We start from the raw sequence: 26,663 nt of genomic DNA, 5'->3' as shown, positions 1-26,663 counted from the left end.
GATCTGTTAAATATTATATATTTACAATATTCTCTAGCAGACATGGGGTTAACACTCTACTGACATCATATCTGTTGTATTTTGGGTACATGGGTGCGGTTAGAGTACACCATTTTAGAAACCTCCTTACATAGCTACAAGATGGAAGGTAACACCCACCCTCATGAACATAAATGAGTGACAGACACACACGTCGTCGTCGTCGTCATCCATGAGGGGGATCCATGGGGAATCTATGGCAGGTCTGTCTGCCATCCCTCTCTGTCATCCTGGACAAGATGTCGTGAATATTCCAGATGACCAGACCAGATGACAAGCATGAACCAAGCTGTAACTACAAGATATCCAGATGATTTAACTCCTCTGAAGATGTAAGCTATTGACAATTGACTGATATTTGTGTTATTTGGACATCTTTCCCTGTTCCTGTGTTTTCCTTCAAGATATTAATAAACCTCTACACTGATTTATAACAAGCTGACTTCTTCCTATCGTGGATAAGGCCTACAACACGTGACACAAGTCTATCCCACAATTTCAAGGCCAGGTACGGATATTTAACAGTGGACACAAGTCTCACCGGCAAATACAAGATATTTAACAGGATCCAATATCTGGAAATGAAACCTTATACCCCTTCTGTTTTTATGAGTCAGACACTAACTGCCTCCAGAATGTATTAAAGCTAAAAAAAAATATAAAAAAATCCTAAAAAAAATTCCTAAGAAGTGATGGCAAAAAGAACCAGCAAGTCCTATATCATATTGTGTCGCTATGATCATTCTTACTCTTGAGATCTCTTATTTTCCCAATTCTCCTAGAACTAGAAAACAAATGTGCAATAAAAAGATATACAATTTCCCAATATACTTTCTGTATCAATTCCTCACAGTTTTCTAGATCTCTGCTTGCTGTCATTCATCCTGTTACTTCTAGTGGATAAAAGTCTGACCATGGTCATGTGATTTACGCTCCATGGTCATGTGATGAGGACACAGGTGCACAGCTGATTACCAGGCAGATGTCTGATTATTGTGCTGTGACTATAACGAGTGGCACCTGTGTGCTCATCACATGACCATGGACCATAAATCACATGACCATGGTCAGAGTTTTATCCACTAGAAGTAACAATGAATGACAGCAAGCCGAGATCTAGAAAACCGTGAGGAATTAATACAGAAAGTATATTGGGAAATTGTATAGCTTTTTTTTTTTTTTGTACATTTCTTTGTCAATATTGGTCTAAAAGTGGCCAACCCCTTTAAACTCCTCAAACTAGTGACTAGTCCTTCTCCATACATCAGAGCCAAACTGATCTGCAGAATAAGCTGAAGACTAGTAGCTGTAGTAATGTTATTTAGCTGGAAACACAACGCGCATCCATCACTTCTGGGATACTTTTCAGAGCTGATCTTACAGTACAGAGAATGGTGGTTCTCACTTGTTTTTGAAATCTCTGCAGTAGGACAACAACCCCAAACATACACTGAATGTCAAGAACTACAGTATGTTCAGTGTGAGGCAGAGCAAGGACTCCTGGAAATGATGGTATGGCCCCACAGACCCCTGATCTCAACATCATTGAGACAGTCTGGAATTACACGAAGGGACATAAGGATTTGGGTAAGCCTATATGTAGAGAAGATCAGTGGTTAGTTCTCCAAGATGTTTGGAACAATCTTCCTGCTGAGTTCCTTCAAAAGTTGTGCATAAGGTTCATCTAACACTAGCGCTCAGGGATTCCGTCCCCCATTCCACTTTAAAGATGCTGTGAGAAAAGTTCTCCAAGCAGGACTTCTCTCCCCGCATTTCTCCACCCTTTTCGGACAGAAATCTGGCGGAACCCATTATAGATCATGGCGTCCGTGTGTTTCCAAAGGTAACCGCTTTTTTAAGCGGATTCGGTTTCTGTTCGGGGGTCCCCAAGCAGACCCTCCCCAACAGAAACCCGAACACTGGTGTCAACTTAGCGTCAGTGTACCTAAAAGAATTCATGTTGTTTTGAAGGCAAAGGGCGGTCATACTAAATATTGATTTCACTTAGATTTCTCTTTTGTTCATTCACTTCATTTGGGTAATTTATAAAAATAAACTATTAACATTTCTATTATTAAAAGCATTCTTACTTTATAATGTTTTATTCACATCAACTGAAAAGTTCTGTCCAGTACTGCAAGTATATAAAGTCCAATATAACAAAGCCATATAACATATTCTGTATAGAAGTGCTATAATATCCTGTTTATCTCAAGCCCATAATGGACTCGATATGTCTCCACTCTGCAATCCCCCTCCTCCCCCAATATCAGAGATGACGTCACCTGATTTCATTGACATTTATCTAGCCTTTGATGGTATCTGATCAGTGGTGCATTTATTTGGGGATGTTTATCTGCAAGCTACATGTATAGAAATACTGGTCTACATATACTGGTTTTAAGCAACTGTATCATACAATCAATATTAGATGGTATTCAGCCAGTGTATGATGGTGTTATTCACTTAAAATATAGTAGCATTATTCAGTCAGTGTATGGCATTACCATTCATTCAGTCACAGTATGGAGGTGTTACCTATTTACAGTACAATGGTATTTAGTTGTTGTTTACTAGTATTATACAGTAACTGTATGGTGATATATTATGAGGAGTTGTATCTCTAGTAATTGTTTTAACAGCAGCGTGATCAATGGGAAACTATAACTGCATTCGGAATCATTATAATATCCCAATAATGTGTTTATCATGACAATGACTGGACAGTGCAAATGGTCCTTAAAAGGGGCTAATTCAGTCTTAGCATATACAGCATCGTGATGTATGAATATGGACTTTATTACATACGGAGAACTTGCAGACACAAGTATACGTTGTGAGAAGTTGACAGGCAGAGTGCTGGAGTCCAGATGTATCAGCCTCAGGTTTCTGACATATGTGTGGTCCAGGGCAGATCTGGAGTAGGCCTCAGCCCAGGTGTAGCTCCTTGGCTCATTACTGGGCCAGAAAAGGCTGCAGATCCTGTACTGTGTGCAGTTCCATGGGGTGAAAGGAGGTGTGTGGTTCTGTCATGTAACCCTGAGTCCGGTGAGACAATATTGCTCCAGTTTTGTTCGTGTGGCTGGAAGTAAGCCACATGTATAGTTAGGTTAACCTATTGTTTAGCTAGTGGCTCAGACGAGCAGGTTTTTTTTTATTTTTTTTTACCTGAAGTTAAGGCTGTATTTTTTTTTTTTTTGTTATTTTGTGCCTGAAGTCAAGGTTTATTTATTTTCCAGTTTTTTTTCCTAAATAAACCAGTTTGGTGCACATTTTGTGTCTCTGTCTTGACTGTTTGGGTCCGCACCACTGCTTCTACCAGCTAACTTCCCCACAATATATGCATGTCCATAGCCATAGAAACAGAATAAAGCCATGAATGGATTCTACTGCTGGTTCCATATGAAGAACTGATTTCTTTTGCTGCATTAGATGCTATCGTGTGTTGTTCAGGGCATTTCATCTGCAATTTTAGTTAAGCGAGAAGAGGGTAAGGAATTTTTTTTCCTTCCTCTTAATTTGAAAACATAAACTTAATCTTCTAAGAAAGGCCCTGGCAGAGGAGGTGGATAATAGACCGTAATTAGGATTTCCTTTTGGGAGATTGAACTTGCATGTTTTGTTGGTTTCACAATTCTGTGTTTACCTCACCCACAAATCATATTCCTTCCTCTCATCTAAGCTATTTCTCGCGTCATTAAATTAAACAGCGTGAAATGGAAAATACCCTGCTGTGAGCACAGAGGGAAAGCATGGCACAGCTCTCCTTTTTTGGAGACAACAAATCAGGCAACCGTCAGTAAACCTTTCTGGCGTTAAAAAACAAGCTGAGTTTCATAATTGGCTTATTGGATTACAATCAATGAGAGCAACTTTATAATTATGACATATGTATTCCAGATGGTATTCTGCTTTCCCTTCCAGAGGAAACCGGGTCTTCCAAGTGTGAATTACTGTAGCTTGATGACATGTAAATGTGCATCACTGCGGCCTGGTCAATAAAGATATTATGATCTTATACTTAGAGAATAGAACTTCAAAAGCATCTACAGATTGTACAGTACTGCGGAATATGTTGGTGCTATATAAATAAAATATATTATCTAATAGATATATTTTAAGGGAGGTTCGGAAAGCAATATTGGAACTTGTTATGCATAAATGAGGTTTATGGATGACTATTGGGTACTACAGGAACGAGTTTATATGTAATCCTCATTAGAGCCGATCTGAACAGCACGCTCGCATAGAAATGAATTGACGTAGCCGGCACGCGGGGGGTTAAGCGGCCGGCCGACATCAAAGCGGAAGTACCAGGTGCATCCATTCTTTTCTATGGAGCGTGATGTTCGGATCGGCTGATCCGAACAGTACTCGCTCATCTCTAATCCTCATACAAGCAGCTACATGATGTGCATGGACTGACCAGTAAGGGCCCCCCAGTCTTATGTAATGGCTTTCATTAGCTTTTATTGTTTTAATGCAATATGTTAGTAAAACATCTTCAAGTCAGCACCATTTATTATTTACCAGTCTAGGTTCCCACCTGTGCCTGCTAGATTCTATCTCTGAATCTTATTAAAACATGCAGAGAGAAAAGTCCTGCAAGCTAGAACTTTTCCATACGCATTTTTCTAGCGGAAACCCGGCAAACCGTATTATAGTCTATGGGGTCCGTGAGTTTCCACGGGTGACGGCTTTTTAAGTGGACTGGGTTTCCATTTTTCAGGTCCCCAAGCAGACCCGAAGAACGGAAACCCGAATTCAGGAGTGAACCTAGTGTTTTTTTATATTCTTTAGCTGTATTGGATCTAGTTATATCTAATGGGGTTCTAGAACTCACATATGGTAATATATATATATGTATATCACACCCCTGTGAACACTTATTTTATATTTTACTTAATTCTAATTGCACAGTGCTACTGTGAATGCATTTATTAATGTACAACAAAGGTATAGAATAAACTACAGTTATGTATTAATGAAGTCTGCAAGTCTAAACATTGTATATAATTGTACTTACCATTCCCTTTTTGTTGCAGCAGAAAGATCTCTTCTATTCCGTAATAATGTGTCCTGCACACATCACTGAGCTGTTAGAGTTAGTGCTTGTATAGGGGTGACTGACTGTAGTATGTAATGGCTCCCCAAATCATCATAACAGCGTGGGGGAGCGTGTCGCTAAATTGCAAAAGCAAGTTTAAAGCTCTCACCATAAGGTCTCCATACTCAAACCAGACAAATGTCAGATCCTTAATAGAGATGAGCGAACACTGTTCGGATCAGCCGATCCGAACAGCATGCTCCCATAGAAATGAATGGAAGCACCTGTGACGCCGCCCGGCCGCTGGCAAAGTCAGCGTCACAGGCGCTTCCATTCATTTCTATGGGAGCGTGCTGTTCGGATTCGCTGATCCGAACAGTGTTCGCTCATCTCTAATTCTTAATAATATGCATTTGTTGCAATGGTGGCTGGCTGTCAATGGCAGGACATGTAATTGGTGCTGTGACACACAATTTACTTCTGAAAAGCATCTGAAAATGGTCCGGGCAGAGACATGGGAGTGTAATGAATGGTCTGTCTGTGTCTGCATGGTGGAGAATGAAACAGTGGGAGCTGCAGATCACCCCGGGTAATAATTTATGTCTTAGACATAACTGTATGCAGAGTATTGCAGAAATACAATCGGTCTGTCAGCAACTTGTATGGATGGAAAATGTCCTTTTATTTGAAAAAGCAGTACACCTCGTATCGGTCCACACTGGGACCTTTCTCAAGTGCGGTCCCAGTGTGGACCGATACGTGGTGTACTGCTTTTTCCAATAAAAGGACATTTTCCATCCATACGGATTGTTTTTTCTATTGCAAACCCTTTTGCCTGGAGAGGGGTTTCTGCCGTGCAATTTGTGGGATAATCCCCAGATTTGCTGGTGCTGCTGCAATTATTTTTCTTTGATATATGTATATAGTGGCTGGGGAAAGCATTATATTGTGTGAAAGGCACTGAGGAGAGCATTATATTGCATGGAGAGGCCAGTAGGGAGTGTAATATGGTTGCGGGACTAAAAATTTGGCTTAGTTCCTAAATATTTTTCCTGCCTGAAGCAATGCTCTGTGCTCCCTGCCTATACACTGCTCAGAGGGCAGTCTGCAGCTTGTCACAGCCTCAGGTACTCTACAGAAGTGTATATAGAAGAGTCTATCTACTTCTGATACTGTACGTGTCTGCCCAACTGCTTGTGTTATTGCTGATGGTATATTAGACAGACAAGTAGTAGCTTTCCTTATTGTGCTTAGAGCTCCCTTTCTCTGTGATAATATATTCACTTAAAAGTCACTAAAAAAATCATTACAGATATATAGAAATATATATATTTTATACATATGCAAATACAGATATATATTACATTGTTATATATGAAACTCCATAAAGCAGTACTAAGTTAGGATTACAGGAGAACCGCTGCCCTCAGGTCACCTTGTCACACAGTATCAGAAATGTGATTTCCAAGTGAAAAGCAATACTTCCTGTGGAAGCAAATTCCAGAGAAATCATTCTCCAGATAAAAATAAACGGAAATGTCATTAATCAAAATCTTCTAGAGATGTTGTCTTAGATGAAGCAGATTGCAATTACATTCTTCATGGGCCTTCGTTTACACAGATTTGGCAGTCTCTGCATCTACTTTATGACCGCTTTCAGAAACTGTTACAGTAACTAGACGTACCCCTAAGTGAAACCGGGATTGTTAAACTATCATAACGTAAGAAATAACTCTAGAGAGTAGCGTAGATATATCCTCGTACTTCTAAAATAAATTGGATACTATAATAATCATAGAAATCATCCAACAATACTATGTTAGCTTTTATTCACACACTACACAAACAAGGCTACATTCACAAGTGTCACAAATACTGGATTTTCTGTCTGAATTTGTTCTTGATTAAAAGCACTTTTTTCCTGCACTATTCCATCCCGCAAAAAAAGCACATAAAAACAGCATAACAGATCCCACTCATATGCTACATAAATTGTCTCTGCAGAAATTGACATGAAGTGTGAATGCTTAAACAATGTACTTAAACATTTGAACAAATTTTCCTTAAAACATTTCTAAAGTCAGATTTTCTGCCAACATTTGTGCGCTGCGCTGGCGTCTTGGCTCTGCGACATCTATGTATATGCGCAGTATATGCAGGTGCGCCCCCCGCCCAATACATGCTGCCAACATTTCCGCAAGTGTCACTTCCCGCCGGCAGAGGCTGAAAAATAATTAGGCATGCCGTGTGCACACAGCTGATACACGTCGCGGGGTCTCACACCAAGGCTGCATGGCGGTGGCAAGCTGGAGCATGGCAACGCCATTTTCCTGAGCGTGCACACTGCTATATAGCACCGCCCACACACTCGCACGATCCTATCAGAGAATGGCTGAAGGGCCTGAAATGACGTCATCTCGGGTCCTTTAGCCCAGAGTGAACATGAATTCAGCGGTTCCAGTGGCGAGGTACGGGCATTTAGCCGCATAATAAGAACTTACTTTTAATAAGCACATACTTTCACATTTATAATATTAGTAGGATAGGATTAGTAGGATAGGATAGGATATTAGTAGGATTAATTTATTGACAGATTTTGCCTTTTTTGTGAAATCCTTTGCTGAAATTTACTCCCCCCAGATTTTTCCCTGCATGCATTGCAGAAGGTGAAGTCCAAGGTAAATTTACAACAAAGTTCACCTGTAACACACATGAACATTGATCATGGAAATTAGCAGACCATTTTTTTTTCTGTTCAGTATAGACATACCCTACAACTATGGCTACATGGCAGCATACGCTAAGCTAGAACTGACACAAGATACGTGCCAAAACTGCGAACTGCATGCCATTTAGGTTTGTGAACATGTTTAATACTGTAGTATTTTTACATAGAAGTAGCCTGCAGTTCATTATATTCTTATTAGAGGCAGACAGCAAAATATTCAGATGCATGGACACACAATAGAGGAAATTAATTGTAAAAATTATTGTAGGGGAACTGAAAAGTTGCCCATAAAAACCAATAAAGCTGCTGCCTTTAAAAGATGAGATGTAAAAGCTGATCTCCACCTTTTATATTGTTAAATCTCTGCCATTTTGTTGTAAATATCAACAACAATATCTAGAATGCCTTATAAAGAAGATGTGGTTAGTTATACCTTTTTTTTCTGGCTTCTCTTTCTTTTTCTTCTCTTCTCCTGCTTTTGGTGCTGGAGGGGAGGTTTTTACGGGTGCAGGTTCAGCAGCAGGTTGTGAGGTAGCCGGGCTTGAGGCAGCTGGTGCAGATGCAGGAACACCAACCTGTTTCACTAAGGTATTAAAATAAGACACTTGTAAATAAGAAGACTCTGCTTGATGGTGGGCAAGACTTCTCATAATTGGTTTTGTGACAATACCAAACCCCAGTGCTCAGTAATCAAACAAGGAGACCACAAACTATAGATGTTCTAAAGCTCTGATGTGCTGAGGCATGGACTCAAACCACTGATGGTATCTGGTGCTAAGGTGCTTGAAGTCTGGTAGGGAACATTATCCTACTAAAGGGACCATTGCCAATAAGGAACACTGTGAATGGCGTATACTTCATCTGAAACAATGCTTAAAGGGGTTGTCCAGGAAAAGGATAAAGCAAACCAGTGGCCTAATGAAAGGAAACCGAGATGTCACAGCAGGTGAGGACTTCAGGTAAAATAAGCCATACGAGCAGGAACAGACCATGTGATTCAGGTGACGCTAACCTATCTGTGAGACTGGGTTGATATGCTCTGCTCTGGTGACAAATTGACTTTAAAATTATGGATTATTGGTGTATAATACTAGAGACTTTTAATTACTTGGCGACATCTACCATACATTTATGTCGCCTGTACATGCTTCCCAATTGCATGGTGAGGGACTGAGTCTGTGCCAACCACAATAAATGTCAGCTGCATTTTACAAGACACTCTCTGCTAGAATGAAAGGAATCAGAAATCACTATGACTTCAAAACCTTTAGATGCCATAGCAATGCCAGTGGAATCTAAGCAGAGGAGGGGGAACTTTTTGTGATCCTATTGAGGTGATATATTTATTACTGGGTGAATCTCTAACGCTTCCCGCAGCACCGCTTTAAAACGCTATGAGAGTGGCAGAAACCATAAGATCTTAGTAAATGTAAGCAGAAACATACTTCTATGGCTGCAAACCGATGAGGGGCACACCGGATTTCCCTACAGACAGTTGCAAATACTTTGTTTTTCCTCTGAAAGCAATGCCTAGTGTCTCCCTTTCAGCTGTGACATTGACACCGTCTGCATCACCGTTGTCTGTCGACAAATTTGGTAAATCATCCCCACTCCAAAGTACTCAACTAATTTGCTTAAGCTTAAAAAGATGAGTATCTCTGTTACATTCACAATGGATCTGTTTTGTGACGGACAGAAACCGAAACTGAACGATTCCGATGACTACAATGGGGTCCGGTTTTTGTTTTTTTTAAATGGAAATCGATGGAGAAAAAGTCAGCAGCACCGGAGGTGATTTACAAAAGATCTTGATGCAAACATGAGTTTAATCTTATTGGTTTCAGAGGCATTTTGGACCTGACAGGCTTCCTTTAAAGTGTAAATCCACTCAAAAATACAATACAGGTGTAAAAGATGCGATAAACTTACCTCCATTACTTATCTCGGTTTTAACAAGTTGTTCTTTCAAGACTTCAATCTCTTTCTTCAGCTTTGCATTTTCAACACGTAGTTTCTTCTCTTCCCGCAGAGATGCCTGTAAAACTTAAGTCAACACATTTCAGTTAACACTCATCTATTCTGATGACCAAAGGATCAGAAATCCATATTTGGTACTTGCATGACTTCGTACTTGCTTTCTCTTTCAGGAGAGCGACTTGCTGTTTGAGGTATTCAATCACTTGATCGGCTTCAGAGGCCCTCTGCTCTAGCTTGTTCAAAGCTGGATTGCTGGAAGCCATCTTAGTTAGGGATCTGACTAAAAACCTACAAATATAAAAAAAAAAATATTGGCATTTTGGAAATATTGGCAGGGAGAGAACACTATGTAGACTTGGTACTGGTAGGAACCGGTTACACTGTTTAAAGGGAGTCTGTCAGCAGTAAATTGGCTATAAACCTAATTCTGGTACCTTGTAAAGATGATTCTACAGTATTCAAATACGTTATTCAGATGTGCAGCCCCATTTTTATGTAAATCACTTTTTTATTCATATACAAATATAGGGAAACATAGTTTGCCTTGGAATATAGCGCTGAGACCAAAGCCCGGGGAAGCTAGAGCAAAGCCCCCAAAACACTTTTTCCCCTACATGAAAATGGGGCTTCAAAGCTGAATAACAGACACATTTGTGGGCATGACATAAGAGTCAAGGCAGTAAGAAAGGGATCTAGGAAATGTCGGAACGGGAATGCCAGAATAAAACAAAAGATGACTGGCTGGACAACTCCTTTAATACTTTAACACTTTTCTTAATGCACAATTCTTTTCTGAAAACTATCTACCGTATTTTTCGGACTATAAGACGCAAATTTGGGGGGAAAAGAAGGGTGCGTCTTATAGTCCGAATGTGGCGCCTGGCATCCGCTGTAATAGAGAGGCGGAAGCCGGCAAGTGATAGACGCCGGCAAAAGTGCCGGGGCCTGAGACATCGCTGCGCTCCTCTGCCCTGCATGAAGCCAGCAGCAGCAGGGGAGATGCTATTCCGCTCCTCCGTCCCCCCGCCGCTGGCTTCATGCAGGGCAGAGGAGCGTAGCGATGTCTCAGGCCCCGGCACTTGTGCCGGCATCCGCCTCTCTAGTACAGCGGATGCCGGGTCTGTATGGGCGGCCCCTTCTCCCCCGGGGCCGGTCCCCACCGGCCCCATACCTGTGAAGTTGCAGGCCGGCTCCTGTGCGGCGATATCGCAGGAGCCGACCTGTTCGGGTGACAGCCAGGAGCCTAATGAGGCTCCCAGGCCTATCACTGCTATATTAGTATTGCGGCTGGGTCTATGACCAGTCGTAATACTAATATACAGAATGTCCCATAGACGGCAATACAGTTGTATTGCCGTCTATGGGACTTGCAATCAAGTGACCGCAGGTTCAAGCCCCCGGGGGGGAATAAAATAGTAAAATAAAATAAAAAAAAAAGCTTTAAAAATATGAAATAAATAAAAGTTCTAAATCACCTCCTGTCCCTAGAATATATATATATAAAAGTAGAAAATCATATATCATAAACCGCTGGGTTTTTTTTCAATAAAAGATGATCTAAGCAATAGATATTCCCCAAAATGGTATAACTAAAAAGTACTTCTGGCCTCGGAAAAAAAACACTCTATGCATCCCCGTACAGCTGCAGGGTCACCTGTCAATGTGGCCTTGCAGCTGTTGCAAAACTACAACTCCCATATATTAAATATTTTACCAGTTTTTGCTTCAAAATTTTTTTCCCCTATTTTCCTCCTCTAAAACCTGCGTCTTACTGCGTCCAGTGCGTCTTATAGTCCGAAAAATATGGTAATAAACATAACTAGAACTAAAAGCATGTATAGAAACCTTATTATTAAACCTTATTATTTTTGGCGTCTATTGCTGATGTGGGAAGATGCCTACAGCTGACTGGTATTTCTCCCTATTACTGTGGACACGTGGGACTCTGTTACAGCCTAGGAACCTACCATCACCCACCTACCCCACGAGTTATGGAAGCTTGGCAAGAGAGCAGCACCCTGTCTACCTGGATGGCTTCAGATGTCTTTGGGCAGTAGAACACAGTGGTAAGAAGAAATGAGGAGGAGGGCTTGTGATGAAGGACATTTGGGGCATTTTTGTGGTTAAGGAACAATAGTGCTGATGCAAGATACTGAACTATCAGCTGTGAGCAGGAGATCTCACTACCTACCAAAGAACTACCACATGTTATTGTGATAGCTGCATATGTCCCCCACCTCTGCCTGTTTCTGCCTGTTATATCTACATGCTGTGACCCCCCCCCCTCCTCATGTCCTACAACTACATTCGGCTGTATTATTAACATCACTTCACACAGAGAACTAAATGATCCTGCAGTGTGTCTGTGTTTCTTTCTTTTTAGTTGCTATGATTCCTAGGGTTTCTCTATCTGCCATGAGCTTGTATGTGTTTCTCTCTTGTTATATACTACTGTACCAACCATAAAAAACAAAAAAAACCTTTGCAAGTCTTCAGTAGGTGATACCTTTTTTAATGGCTAACTCATAATGATGACAGAATATGACGTTTCGAAGCTTCCTCTGAGCTTCTTCTTCAGATATAACTAAAAACACTCTGTAGAGGCTGCATATTTATGACTGGACACAGGGGTAGGATTACAGGAGGGAGGGGGGAAGAGGCTTATTACTATATACTTATAACAACAAACAATCAATTGCCAGATCCCAGGTTATCTTAATGGCTGTCTTAATGATTTGTATAAAAAGACATAAACCCACGTGAGATGTTCATTCCATTGTCCAACGTCTGGAATAGGGTCATGGCCTTGTACTCATAAATCAGTCGCTGTTTCCTTGATTTAAAGTTCCCTTTTAAGATCAAGATTTTCATGTCATTGATGATGTTGTGGTCTTCCTGGCAGAAGTGTTTTGGCATGGGAAGATCAGTTCTCTGTTGTTTGTATGGCGATGTGAATTAATTCTCATTCTGAGTTTCTGTCCGGTCTCTCCAACATACAGATTTTCAGTGGAACATTTGGTGCAAATGATCAAATACACCACATTAGGTGTGTTACAGGTGAATGTACCTGGGATTTTATATTCCCTGTTAGAGTTTGGTAACTCTATCCTGTCAGTGGTCAGTATGTGCGGGCAGGTCTTGCACCTCTTCTGTCCACATGGAAATGTTCCTGTGTTAGTTGGAGGTGACAGTGAGCTGCTAATAATCATATTCCTGAGGTTTGGTGGCTGTCTGTAGCACAGGAGAGGGGGGTCTGGAAATATGGATTTTAGACGGTTGTCTTTTTGCAGTAGTGGATGTAATTTGCGTGTGATTCCTCTCAGTGTCTCCAGGTGTGGGTTATATGTGACGACCAGGAGCACCCGATTGTTCTCCTGTTTGGTATTGTATTTTAATAACTCCGATCTTGGTATCCTGGTGGCTCTGGTGATTTGGTTATCAACTGATCTTGGATGGTAACCCTGCCTCAAGAATGTATTTTTGAGGCCTCCAAGGTGTTCGTCTCTATCTGCAGGGTTCGAACATATGCGATGGTATCTGATGGCCTGGCTGTATACAATGGAGTTCTTTATGTGTTTAGGATGAAAACTATCCCATCTTAGGTACGTAGGGCGGTCAATTGGTTTCCGATACAGCGATTTTATAACCACTGGCTAACACGGTACCAAAACAAACATTTTCCTTTTACTGTACCAACAATGAAACTGTATCACTGAAATTTCCCCATTGTGGGACTATTAAAGGATTATCTTATCTTATCCTTGTTCACAAAAGAATTTTTTCTGCCATGTTACTTTTTTGAGCAGGAGAAATCATCATTTGTAATAAATAATATTAAAGTAACATCTGGATGCAGTGACATATTATTAAACATCCATAAATGCTGCAAAAAGCTGTCCTAGAAAAATTATTTTATTATTATTATTATTATTATTATTAATTTTTAAGTTGGCAGTTTTTGGTTTGTTTTTTTAATTAGATGGGGGAGAACTAATTAGAAACATACGCTGACCCAGATTTACTAGTGTGGCCACAAATAGAAACATAAACGTGGCACATCTCTGGAGCATGTAGTTGGGGCTAAAAAATTTTGACTAGACTATTGTGTGAAAAATCAGAAAAAGGAGATGTGGACAAAGTAAAGATACACCAAATATAGCATCAACCATTTTGATAAATCTGGTTCATTTTCAGAGCCCACCTGTCTGACTATTAGTAAATCTGGGCCATACTCTGTGATCTAAGCTTACCCAGCAGAATATTGCACAAACATTTGTAAAGAAATGTCAGACTGCAAAATACACAAAAACACTGATGAGGCTAAAAGAGAACGCACAGGAGTTGTGTATAGTCTCTACATTGTAGTCCTGGTATGAGAGGTACACACTGGATGAGTGTATGGTATGTCCACACTACAGATAAAATACTAACCCCCCTCCCCCATGCACTGTGAATACAGTCAACGCTGTAGGAGAAATCACAGTGATAAATAAGGAGATACATGACATTAGTGACACAGACATGACACAAATGCTACATCTCCTGCAGCCAAAACTTACAACCAGAATAACATCTACTCAACCCATGAAATAAGAAGATCAAGAGAGATAAAAGATGAGATAAGAGATCAAGGCTCAGCTCCTATCCCCAGAGCACAGAAAGCATTGCCCCAGTCACAGTAGACAAATTTACATCCACCATAAACAGCTCTAGAAACTACCGACAACTGAGTCACTGCTGACAACCAAGATTTGTAAGAAGACTTGTACTAACCTCCAATTTCAGTGTATAGTTTGATCTGGCAGATAAGAGATAAAGCAAGTCTAAAACTGAGGCTGAGTCCATCCGAGGTTACGAGCAACTGGCTGGTGTCACTCAAGCAGAGACATTCCACAATGGGCTGTCATCTCCCAGCAGCACTTGTGCTAAGGGCCTAGTGTGCACTGGCATGAAACATCACACAAGGGATTTTTTTCTGTTTAGCTTTTTTTTTTTCTAGATGACAAGACAGGGAAGGATAAGTCTTTATCCATGTTTCATCCCATTCCTGAATAAGACTCTATTTATTCATAGCATTCTACTGTGCTCAGGCTTTATGGCAAAAAAGGGGGATTTCTGTTCTTTTCTATAACGGCCTATCCTCAGGTCATCACATCAAATATATGACTTTCTTTGCAGTATTTATTACACAAAGTTTTGTATAATTTCTGCACAGTACTGTATGTTATAGATATAGGTAGGGCTGGGTGAAGTCCCCTTTCTGCATGTCAAGTCCCCTATTTATATGCTATGTCATACATCTTGGTTTTGTTTATTCACGTATCAGCAATCCCGACTAGAGAGCGCATGGTTATTTAGATCTCCTTTAGCCAATGGCAGTGTGAGACAGGATGGCATGGAAGAAAAATAATTGAAATTTTTAAAAAATGGTATATTATCATCAATGACATGTCTGCAAACTTTTTCAGAAATGTCACTGCATTGCAATTTCAGTGTTATACAGACCCTACACAACACCATGGTGGGGCTTCTGGACGGACTTCAGAGTAAGAAATACTGGGCGGACTGGCATTTAGAAAAAGCTTACACTTGTGTATCACAAATAGACCAGGCAAAGGAAGACAGCTGCAAATGAGGCCAAAGGGAGCAGAGAAATGAAACGTAGATGGTGAATTTACTTGGTCCCAGGCCAAATATGACAAATCATTATCCCAAAATAGACTGGTTACTTATCACTAATTCATCCACGAAGAACAGTTGTATGGCAACTTAGCATCCAAACCCTCCATAGTACTACACGTAAAAACACATTCAGACAAGGCATTGCATGGTACACTTGCAAGGTAGTATCCGTGAAAAGTCATCTGACAATTGTACATGTACGATTCCTTGAAAACAGCTAAACTAAATCAGTTTACAACACACAAATATTTGGGGTAATTTGCATGGTCAAGATAGACCATAGTAGTCTCACACACACTGAAAATGGCGAATCAGGAGGCGTTCACATTGGGTTATCTGTTCTGGTTCGTCAAAGAACAAGAGCGGTTCAAACAGTAAAACAGATCAGTCTAATGATACTGAGGGACCCCACTGACTATAAAGGGGTCCCTCAGATACCTGTTATTTTTCTCACTGACATCACCGGAAGAAAAAGTCATGCTTGCAGATGAACTTGAGGCAGATGTGAATATAGCGTACGGCTGGGTCCAGACGCAGTGAATAATTTTAGCTCACATTTGGCAGCAAATCCACATACATGATATGTAGATATTGTCACAAAGTGTGCTGTAGAGTTTTACACTGATTTTCGCACTGTAAAGGGCGACACCTGAAGCATCCCTGTACCAGTAATGGCCACTATACTCTGATTTATGTACAGAATTTCTTAAGTACATGTGAACGGAGCAAATTGGTGCTAAAACAAAACAGTAGGACCCTTCTACCACTAAAGTCCTTGCTATCTTCTGAGTGCTCTGAGAAAGAATTGTTACTAAAGATACACTGTAGGAAAACCATAGCACCCAGGCCCTGGCAAATGATTTATCCTAAGGTGGCCATACGCATTAAATCTGTTACATAATTAATGCACATGGGGGAGGGGGGTTCCAAAGTCTACCTGACTGAAGATGCTAGTAGAAAGAAGAGTTGGGCCTATGGGGCAACACAGTGGCTCAGTGGTTAGCACTGCAGCCCTGCAGCGCTAGGGTCCTGGGTTCGAATCCTGCCAGGAGTTTTTACGTTCTCCTCGTGTTTGCGTGGATTTCCTCCCTTTCTACAAAAGACATACTGATAGGAAAAAAAATGTACATTGTGATCCCTATAAGGGGCTCACAATCTACATTAAAAAAGAAAGAAAGAAGAGTTGGGCCTGGTGACTTGCAACAAGCCTGATATTAGGAGACAAGCTTCTACGAGAGGAGTTTAGCAGCGGCTTATTTCCCTTTTACTATTGACAACACAAGCATCTTTAGATTATCCCAACTTTTCATTCAAGGCCAAAAAAGTATCACGTTAAAGGCATAAAATGAGGCAGGAACTTGATAGTGCCACAGCTTTCTCCGTCACTTACTACCACATTGGTTAAAAAAAAATACTTGTACAATAAACGCAAATGGAGAATGTTCACCTTAGGCCTCATTCAGACAACTGTGATATAGCTCCACTTTAGATCTCAATGTTATGTCAATGACGCAATTTGGTCAGATCATAAGTCCCTCGGACTTGTAGCTGCAATATTGGTAGTGAAATGCACAGGCATTGCTGTCATCTGAAAGAGTTAGTGCATAGAATACATAAGAGGAGAATGACAGAGCACACTTCACCTCGAAAAGGAACTACTATTCTGAGAATTTGAGTAAAATAATTTAGCTAAAAGAAATGCTTATCTGGAGCATGCAGCCCCGAAATATGGTATAAATCAAGTTAATAATCCCGAAGAGATGTTCTTTATCAAGATCCTGAACCATAGCTTAATGATAAAAAAAATGACAAAATGTGCTGTAGAGATAAATGCTTTAAGGATCCAAGCTGGACCACAAAGAAACAAATTTAAGTCAATTCACTGAACCATAAATTTTATTTGGTACACCTGATTTCCGAGAAATCCTTTCCAAGAAATGTTTTAACATCTGCAGTTGTTATGGACCAAAGTCACCAAGTGTAATAAAAAAATATACTTCAAATGTTTGCCATACATTTTATTATGTTATAAATTATGACTCATATTTAAGTGTTCGGAAATCTTTGCCGGAAAACATGAATAGACCCTCTTGCAAAAATAACTGCTCGTAATGATTGTTACGTGGGGGATCACGGAACGTAATGTTCCTTTGAGTGATGCCATGTAGGACACAATCCAGAGGATGTAAAGTTGTGAATTCACTGTATGTGGAGATTCTTCCAGTAAGCTCAAAAAATCTCTCATTTATCTTAATTTGGAGCGGTATATAAGAAATATCCTGTTACAGCTACAGGAATGATACCGTAAGAACATGCAGGGGTATCGGGTATTTCAAGTTTTGCTTATTTAGGCTATTAGACACACACAGTGGAACCTGTAGCATAAAAATGAGGCCACATGCAGTGAAGAGTGTGGTCACTTATGTGTTTCAAAGGTGAGAGGGGAATAAGACAAAGATCTCTGGAACTTTGCCCTGCTTCCTGTGAGTGAGCGGGTCCCATTGGCCATAGTTGTTAGCCAGTTGATGGTCTTTAGGAGGTTGGTAGAATATCCCCAAGACACTCGCTGCTGTTCACCATTCAGTGTGCAGACCCCTGTCATCAGGATGTGTCTTCTTCAACACAAATTCAGAACAACTCATTTATTTGGACCCAATAGATTGGCTACACATGGTGATGACTTCACCTCGCTGCAGGACCTCCCAAATCTCTTCCCTTGCATGCTGAGTTCACTCGCACCCTACTTCCCTTTTGATCAAACGGGATAAAACCGTTGCACACTCTTGTCTATGTACCAACTACTATTTGCTCCCCCAAAAGGTTACACTCCTCCATTCCTACTGAACTAGGAAAGAGACCTAGTGTTAATGTTGACAGATGTACACCAAGACAAAATCATAGTCCAGGTCCTGAATTCTTCACTTAGTAAAGAAAGAAAGAAAAAAAGAAACTCGACTTGTGCCTAGCAGGATCCCTTATGTTGTTCAAAAAACGTTCTAACCTCTCTGTTGGAGAGAAGAGGACCATATTGCAAACTTTCTGTAGCTGCTCCAAGCTCAGACCCTTTTGGACTGATGTATAGTCATAGTCTAATCATATATGAAATTACAGGTTTGTCCATGGTGGATAATCCAGTGTGGATCCGATTTCATCACAACATATCCCTCGGAAGATACAAACACGCTCTACTATTACACAGCACAGACCTGTATTCTGGTCTGCAGGAAGTCCACTGAGACCCCATCAGTAATCCTGTGGTTAGAAAAGGTAAATGAGATCGGCTGACTGATTCATGCTCACACGACAAGAGCAACCCAACTCCAGAAACCAAAGTTCTACTGGCACACGATCTCGGCCTCTTCTAAATATAGAGAGGTGCTGGGCAGGTCCCTGGGTGACTGGCGGTGGGAGGTGGTCAAGGTAATTGTTTCCTTATTTCCATTTATGTTTCCTGCTCATGCTTTCTCTGTCTTCTTCGCTTGTTTTCTTTACTTTATTGCATTCCATGTCATGTTTGAGTACCTGATACTTCTTTGGTACATATATATATATATATATATATATATATATATATATATAAGAAAATCCATACTATTTCGTCACCTTCCACTGCTGAAGTCTGAAGATGCATGCTCCCAATCTCTAAGTGTCCACCATGTTGAGGTAACTGGTATAACAGACTGGGGTTACATTCCAGTTCAGGCCTAGACATTTAATATGGAAATAATTAGAACAAGAATAAATCATCTGCTCCCATGTCCCTGAAATGCCAGTCTGGAAAGTCAATCAATACCCATGATCCTAAAACAGCTGGAAAGACCTGGGAGAGAATTACATGTGAATAAGGCTGAACTGGAACAGAACTGATCTACAAACCAGAGCATTTCCAAAATGAAATAAAACCTTGTTTAATCACTTGTTTCTTTTCCACAGTTACTAGAACAAACACACCCAAAGTCACAGCCCATCTCTGACAGTGTCTCCAACAATAATAAACCATGTGCTAGGATCTGCCACCCCGTATATGTCACACCAACTGTGGAGCATACACAATCTAGATCTGCTTTCATAGAGATTTCCCTTCTGCCGTTCAGGGCTCAAACATAGTCATTTACAGTTTATTTTATATGGCTGTAATAGGACGCTCATGGGGCCTCTACCTACTTAGGCCTCAGATTTCATACAGAAATTTTCTGTTACATTCTGTATAAAGCTGATAAACAAAAACGGCACGTCCAAATACATTAGCTAGAAAATATATTCATAGGCTGATCTTATGTGGCAATGCACAGGTTTCATGCCCTTGTGTCCTTAGGCTGAGTTTACACCAGGCATGAAAAATCTGGCAACCAGTCTGAAATCCAAACCAAACCTGTAAATGCTACATGTAAAAGCGGCAGACAAATCCACTCAGATGTGGCAAGCTGTGAGTTTTGTATTATAAGCTGCATGTAAATGAGGTTTTGTAGAGAACCATCTACTGAAATGATGCTTGATGGTTTCATAACATTTATGCCTTGTGTCAACATAGCCAAGACATCGACTGGTCAAAACTAATAAACCAGTGACAATAACGTACATGGTGAAAGAAGGAAAAAAAAAAAAAAAAAAAACTGCAATTACAAAAAAGAACATTTCTAGAGATGAGCGAGCACTGTTCGGATCAGCCGATCCGAACAGCACGCTCCATAGAAATGAATGGAAGCACCTGGTACTTCCGCTTTGACGGCGGCCGGCCGCTTAACCCCCCGCGTGCTGGCTACGTCCATTCATTTCTATGCGAGCGTGCTGTTCGAATCGGCTGATCCGAACAGTACTCGCTCATCTCTAAACATTTCTAAAATGAGAAGAATACAAATCTAATGATTCAAGATTTTCCATGCAACAATTAAAATACCCAGCGATATACCTGCATTTGTGAAGGTGTTATTGAGTATTCTACTGAATGTCTAATCGGAGTTAGAAATCTATTGAGTAAAAATCATCAAACTGTCTACATGCATCAGCCACCTTTATGTGCCGCTCACATGAGCTACAGGAAACCCTGCCCTATCTGTATGGGTCATAGATAATAAGGCGGATTTATTCACGCTTATAGATCAGTCTATTTTAGATAGTCCTTACCTCTGAAAATACAGTCTACCAATATTTGCACCTAAATGTGTGCCACTTTCCAGATTTAATATATATGTCTACATGTTTTTAGGCCTAAGCCCCTCCTGGTAGACCATACACACGTTTTTTCAGTTCTGCAAAACAAAGCTCAGAAAGACACTTTTTTGCACAATTTACAACTTTTTTTCTACAAAAATAGGACTAGGCGATTCATATATGTGGCCAATTAAATGCAGTAGTGGGACATGTGTGTGACCACCGCTTTACTCTATCTCCTCCTCACTGCAGTCATGAAAGGGAATGTGAGCTATGCCGCCATAGTGCAGCACAGCCACTGCACAGAGTACAGAGTCTCCTTCCAGCTCCTGACTGTTGGTGTGCCCCAACTGATCTGATACCGATGACCTATTCTAAGGTAGTCCATCAATGTCCAGGCTTGGATAACATTAAAAGCATGTGCTGGCAAGGATGGAAGAGGATAACATAGAAACCTCATTTTCCAGGAAATCTTGTGGCTTTTCAATCAACTCATACCAGAACCTGATAAGAAAATACAAAATGTGAAGCCAATGTTTCTGCTACTAAAAGTACATAAAATCATCACAAACTAAACAATGTGTCAGGAGCATGGCCAGAATGCACAGAGAAGGGCCACAGAAAGCCAGCAGGATAAGTCCTGGTGCTTTACATTGTCAATCCACCTCTGGCTGTAGCATCTCTACAAAGGTCATGCACAATACTCATGGCATGTCATGATTGCTTCGACAATTGTTACAGCCAGTACCAGTTTACAATTGCATTGCACCCATTTGTCTATAGAACAAGAACTCAAGCAAATAGCCGACTACCTTGTTCTTTGTCACCTTGTAATACATGCATCTCTGATTTTGTATTTTTACATTTGTTATTACATGCTATTCTTATCAACAAAAGTGTCAACAGACCAAATGTGCCAATGGGTCTGCTGAAAAAACGCCTAAATCTGGAGAGCGATTTTCAGCAGATGTTCTTAACCTCTATGGAAGGGTCTCTTTGAGCTGTATTAAAAGTCTATTTAGTTAATTTAGCTAGGAGACACTAGTAAGCAGAGGTCCAGGCAGGATCAGAACAAAACTGGTGAAAGGATTGGTGAGATTGAGTACCACTTATTTATTTTAGGTTCCTATTACAGGGAAAATTGGGATAAGACCTTTCATTTGTTCCAGGGTGACCAGTGCCAAACTACAACTACATTCAAAATAAGTAACTGGCCCCAAAGCTCCCAAAATATCATCCCAAAGCAAGAGAAAAGATAAAGATAGGAAAAATATAACAAATACAGGTAAAGCAAGCCTTTACATATAAAAGTCTAGAATAGCGGCTGCAAGGTGTAAATCCCTCTAGGAACTTTTTCAGAGTCCAGAAAAATAAAATGGATCTGTCCGCAGCTGGTGTTCGGCAGCTCATCCTGGAACATATAAACAGGAGCATGGGACATGTAATACTACAGTATATATACAGTACTGTATAAAGAGACACTATTGGATAGGCAAACAATGTTTAACACAGGGGCTTTACTAGTGAAATATCCCAATGAACAACAGTGTCACTGTATGTTGAATGTGGTTTCAATTTACCACGGCCCATGAAGACCCCTTCATACTGACAATATTGTAGCCTGTGGAACCACAGTAGGATTATATAATTCTTGCTAGGCTAAATTCACACTACCTTTAGTTAAAGGGGTATTCCCACCTCACATACTCAGCAGTCTTCACTCTTGTAAAATCTTCTTTCTTCCTGGTTTCTTGCATCATTTGGTGGGCGGGGTTTCACAAGCAACCTGCCGTTTAGCTCCGCCCCCAAATTCACATGTAGCTCCGCCCACCCACATTGAACTATGAAGTACAGGCAGCAGCAACTCCATTCTGTGTTACATACAGAGACTGCCTGTCTCTGCCATAATGAACACAATTGTATTAGCTAGCCTGATAACTGGGAGAACAGAAGAAATGAAAGCAGCTCCTCTATCTGAGTGCAGGACCTAGGTCACATGGTGTAGACACAGGAATAGCTAGATACACAGGCTCGCTCCCTGCACTTAGCCCCTCCTCCCTCCCCCCTGAGAGCAGCAGATACATCACTTGACTCAGGAGCAGCTAAGTCAGGGCTGTGGCCACAAAAAATTGAATAAAGTAAGATAGTGGCCAAACAAAGCAGTTTTGCTGAAGCAATGTATTTAGGAAAAGTCTTACATCCACATTAACAAGCAGTATAGATAGGATCCTTGTGATGGGACAACCCCTTTAATGTATGATACTAACATCCATCATAGGTTGACAGTAACATACATTAAATGCAGCAGAGTAACGGAAACTGGCAGTGTCCAATCCCATTGACTACTATATATACACAGCATAATGTACACTTTCTTCTGTCATGGTTGGTTCCTTTTGTAATGGAAGAAAAAGTCCCGCATGCAAAACTTTTCTTCCATCAGAAAAGAAAAAATGTGACGTAAGAATGATTCCATCCTGGTTTTTACATGAGGGTGAATGCTGTCTGGCCCCCCGCCCCCCTCCAGTCCACCCTAAACTGCGCTGCTCGCTTAATCCACCTCACCCCCCGATCCTCATCAGCTGCTCCCCTCTGCCAGTCCCTCCACTGGCTACCTATAGCCCAGCGAATTGAGTTCAAGCTACTAACGCTAACATACAAAGCCATCCACAACCTGCCCTCTCCATATATCTCTGAACTAATCTCCCGCTACCTGCCCACACGTAACCTCAGATCCTCCAACGACCTCCTACTCCGCTCTGCTCTCATCCGCTCCTCACACAACCGTCTCCAAGATTTCTCCCGTGCATCCCCCATACTCTGGAACTCCTTACCACGACACATAAGACTGACCCCCCACAATCACAGGCTTCAAGAAGGCCCTGAAGACTCACCTATTCAGGAAGGCCTACAACCTCCAATAACACTATCACCGCACCCCCATCTGTACAGTCTCCCCCCTCTCCTTCTGTCTCTACCCCCCTTCCCTTACAGATTGTAAGCCCTCGCGGGCAGGGCCCTCTACCCCACTGTGCCAGCCGATCACTGTTAGTATGATATGTACCTGTATATTTTGTGTATTGTATGTAACCCCCAAATGTAAAGCACCATGGAATTAATGGTGCTATATAAATAAATAATAATAATAATAAAATGGAGGGGGCTCTGTCTGCATCTGTTATTTAGTGTCTGTAGCTCACATCTTGAGATGGATGAGAGTAATGCACAATAAGTAATAGTAGTGTTAACTTAGCCTTACATTGTCATTTGAAGAAGTTTGGGAGAGGCCACACCCCTTTCTGTGACGGGGGCACGAAATATGCTAGTCACACCCTCTTCCAGCACATAAAGAGGCCAAATCACAAACCCAATTACTGTTAGCCCAGTGGAATCTCAGGAGACTTGCCTGTATTTGAGGTGAAACCTTACTCATGAGCATTCCAGATATTCCACAAGATGACAACATGGATTACAATTTTTTCCCCACAACTGTGTAACAGTCTGTGCAGTCAGGACAGCACTCACTATAAAATGAAGGATCGGGTACACGTTCATAAGTGGAACTGGCGCCTTTCCACAGATATAATCCAGAGATTAATATCATAGAAATGCACTCCGGCATAGTTTTTCTTAATGTATATATTGAATTACATCTCAAATCAAAGCTTGTGAGCAGGCTCCCAAAGCAACGTTTTGGATAGTAACAACCTTGATCAGTGCACCTTTTCTGCCTGAAAAAGGGTATGACTACCCAAAAGGCTGCATTTTGAGTCAGCTCACAAAAACATTGATTTTTGAGATACAAAACGCTGCATATATAAAGCAAAACTATACCAGAGTACTGTTCTACGCGAGTGATCTGTGTGACAGTCTGTGTCTATGAGTGACCACCCAGTGGTTGTGCTGTGTGCTGCCACCTGTCAAAAGTTTTGCTAGCGTGTTGCAATATTGTACTTTATTGGTTTCATGAGAAATTGGACTCCTATATTGGAATTGTTCAAGTGCTCAAAAACCAAGGTGTTTGTGCTACGACTAGTGAAAGGAAAGGCACAGGTGTCCTGGAAGAAATGTCATTCCACTTTAAGAAAGACCATTAAGCAAGGCCTAGATAAAAACAGACACTTACATGTATGGGCAGTAACTTGCTGGCCAAGAAATTTTTCCCTCAGAAACTGGAAATCTACAAGCAGAGACCAGAAATGTTTCACTTTTCAGTTTACCAATGGCTTCCAGCAGACTCTCCAATTCTAGAAATACTCTGCTGCCTGGCAGGGAATGCTGGCTACAGACGGCATAAAGCATGGCCGCCAGGCTCTGTATATCTCAAGAGACTCGTGTCTTTTGGGAACCATGCAAGATTAGTTTTTTTTTTAATTAGAAATCTATACCCCCATGGTATGCATATGCTGCCAACACCAACGTTCTTAAACACATAAGGTTCTAGCTCAAGTCTTCCCCAAATGCGCATATCAGGACATGACTGGCCATCCAGGAAAACTTAAAGGAATCTGTGCCAAATCCCACCATGTGCACAGACCCTATAATATAGGGCCTATATGAAAACATCTCTGTCCATATGCCCTATAATAACACACAGGAGATCTTGGCCCATCCATACATTACATGGTCAGCTATTGAAACATGTAGACAGACTCCCAAGGAGATCAGAGCTGATGGCTACAGGTTAGAGAAGTCAGACCTGCTGCATCAGATTCTATTCAAGAAGTAGTTGTCTTTATAGGAACAACTCCTTTAGTTACTAAACCCTTTAAAATGTAATTTTGTTATATACATTAAACACTATTGGTAGCAACCATGGAATGAAGTTATAACTTGCTAACGAGTTTCACAAAAATCTTTAGGGATTGTGAGTTTTTACACTCGGACTGGAGAGTGAAAGGCATACAGCTTGAACCAATGTTTTGTTAATATAAAATCCTATAAAAAATCTACATGGAATTTCATATGTGAACTAACACATGTAAACATTTCTCATAAATCTTAGCCAAACTGATAGGAGTGTGAAATCAGACTTATGTTATGTTCGCATCTACGCCGGACGACAGTGTCCTGCATGTACGGCTTTTTTGTCCGCTGGTTTCAGTTTTAAAACAACAGAAACCAAATGTTCTCATTAACGTCAATGGGGTCCACTTGTACATTATTCTGATCTCCTGACAGACGATGCCAGTGAGGAACTTACTCTAGGTTCACACTAGCATTTGCATTTTCGTCCATCAGTTCCACATGGGGACAAGAAAGATGGAAACCTTGTCTGCTTAAAAAGCGGTTACACACAGTAGGGGGGCGTTCATACTACCGTTGGTGTCCACTCAGTAGTGTCCGTGGCTATTGTCTGTACAAGATTTTAGTAATGGACACTAGCTGGTCCATTTGCAATTTCCATTCATTTCAATGGGATTATATCTTGTGTCCTTTAGTGTCCGTTTACAACCACATCCGTCTTTTCAAGTGGATGAAAAAATCTTACATGTAGGACTTTTCTGTCCATTTAAAAAAAAAAACCGGACAGTAAGAGTCAATTTTTTTTTTTTTTTTTTTAACATTGAGGTCTATGGGCAACGGACATATAATGGACAGTATGGGCTAGTTCACACGTGAACTGCCCGCGCGGGTTTTGACACAGAGAGAGACGCGGCGAGCCGCGTCTCTCTCTTGTCAAAACCCGCCCGCCGCGACCATCGCTGTCGCGGCTTAACCCCCTGCTGTCGGCTCAAATGAATGAGCCGACATAGGAGGGAGCTGCGGGGGGCGGAAGCCGCGCTGTCTCACATGTCCTTTCTTTTCTCCGCTAGCAGCAGCTCGCCGCTAGCGGAGAACAGAAGCCCGGCGGTCTCCACAGACCACCATTATAAGGGGAGGTTTTGGACGCGAAATCCGCTGTCAAAAACCTCCCCTTATACTCACGTGTGAACTAGCCCTAACTGATAGCCATCAGCTACTGTCCGTTTGTGTCAGTAATGATAGGTGTGGTTTTTCTTTTTTTTTTTTAAACGGACACCTTCTGAGTGGACACCA

General features: G+C 41.1%; 1 protein-coding gene across 3 annotated transcripts in view; it reads right to left on the bottom strand.

The window, feature by feature from the left end:
* Positions 1-26,663, bottom strand: part of AIMP1 (aminoacyl tRNA synthetase complex interacting multifunctional protein 1) — a 44,461-nt gene that overhangs the window by 14,053 nt on the left and 3,745 nt on the right. The window contains exons 2-5 of one of the 3 annotated variants that reach the window (XM_075286012.1): positions 24,751-24,804; positions 9,946-10,079; positions 9,744-9,857; positions 8,248-8,397 (exon numbers count right to left, since the gene is read on the bottom strand). In XM_075286012.1, the coding sequence (XP_075142113.1) occupies positions 8,248-8,397; positions 9,744-9,857; positions 9,946-10,079; positions 24,751-24,752 (400 nt within the window). In that variant the 5' untranslated portion in view covers positions 24,753-24,804. Of the gene's footprint in view, positions 1-8,247; positions 8,398-9,743; positions 9,858-9,945; positions 10,080-14,564; positions 14,669-24,750; positions 24,805-26,663 lie in introns of those variants that run through there. The other 2 variants (XM_075286021.1, XM_075286030.1) reach the window with 2 other exon arrangements.

Source organism: Leptodactylus fuscus, chromosome 1 (genome assembly GCF_031893055.1).
Source record: "Leptodactylus fuscus isolate aLepFus1 chromosome 1, aLepFus1.hap2, whole genome shotgun sequence".
NCBI classification, from domain to species: Eukaryota; Metazoa; Chordata; class Amphibia; order Anura; family Leptodactylidae; genus Leptodactylus; species Leptodactylus fuscus.
This window is presented reverse-complemented; position numbering and strand designations above follow the sequence as displayed.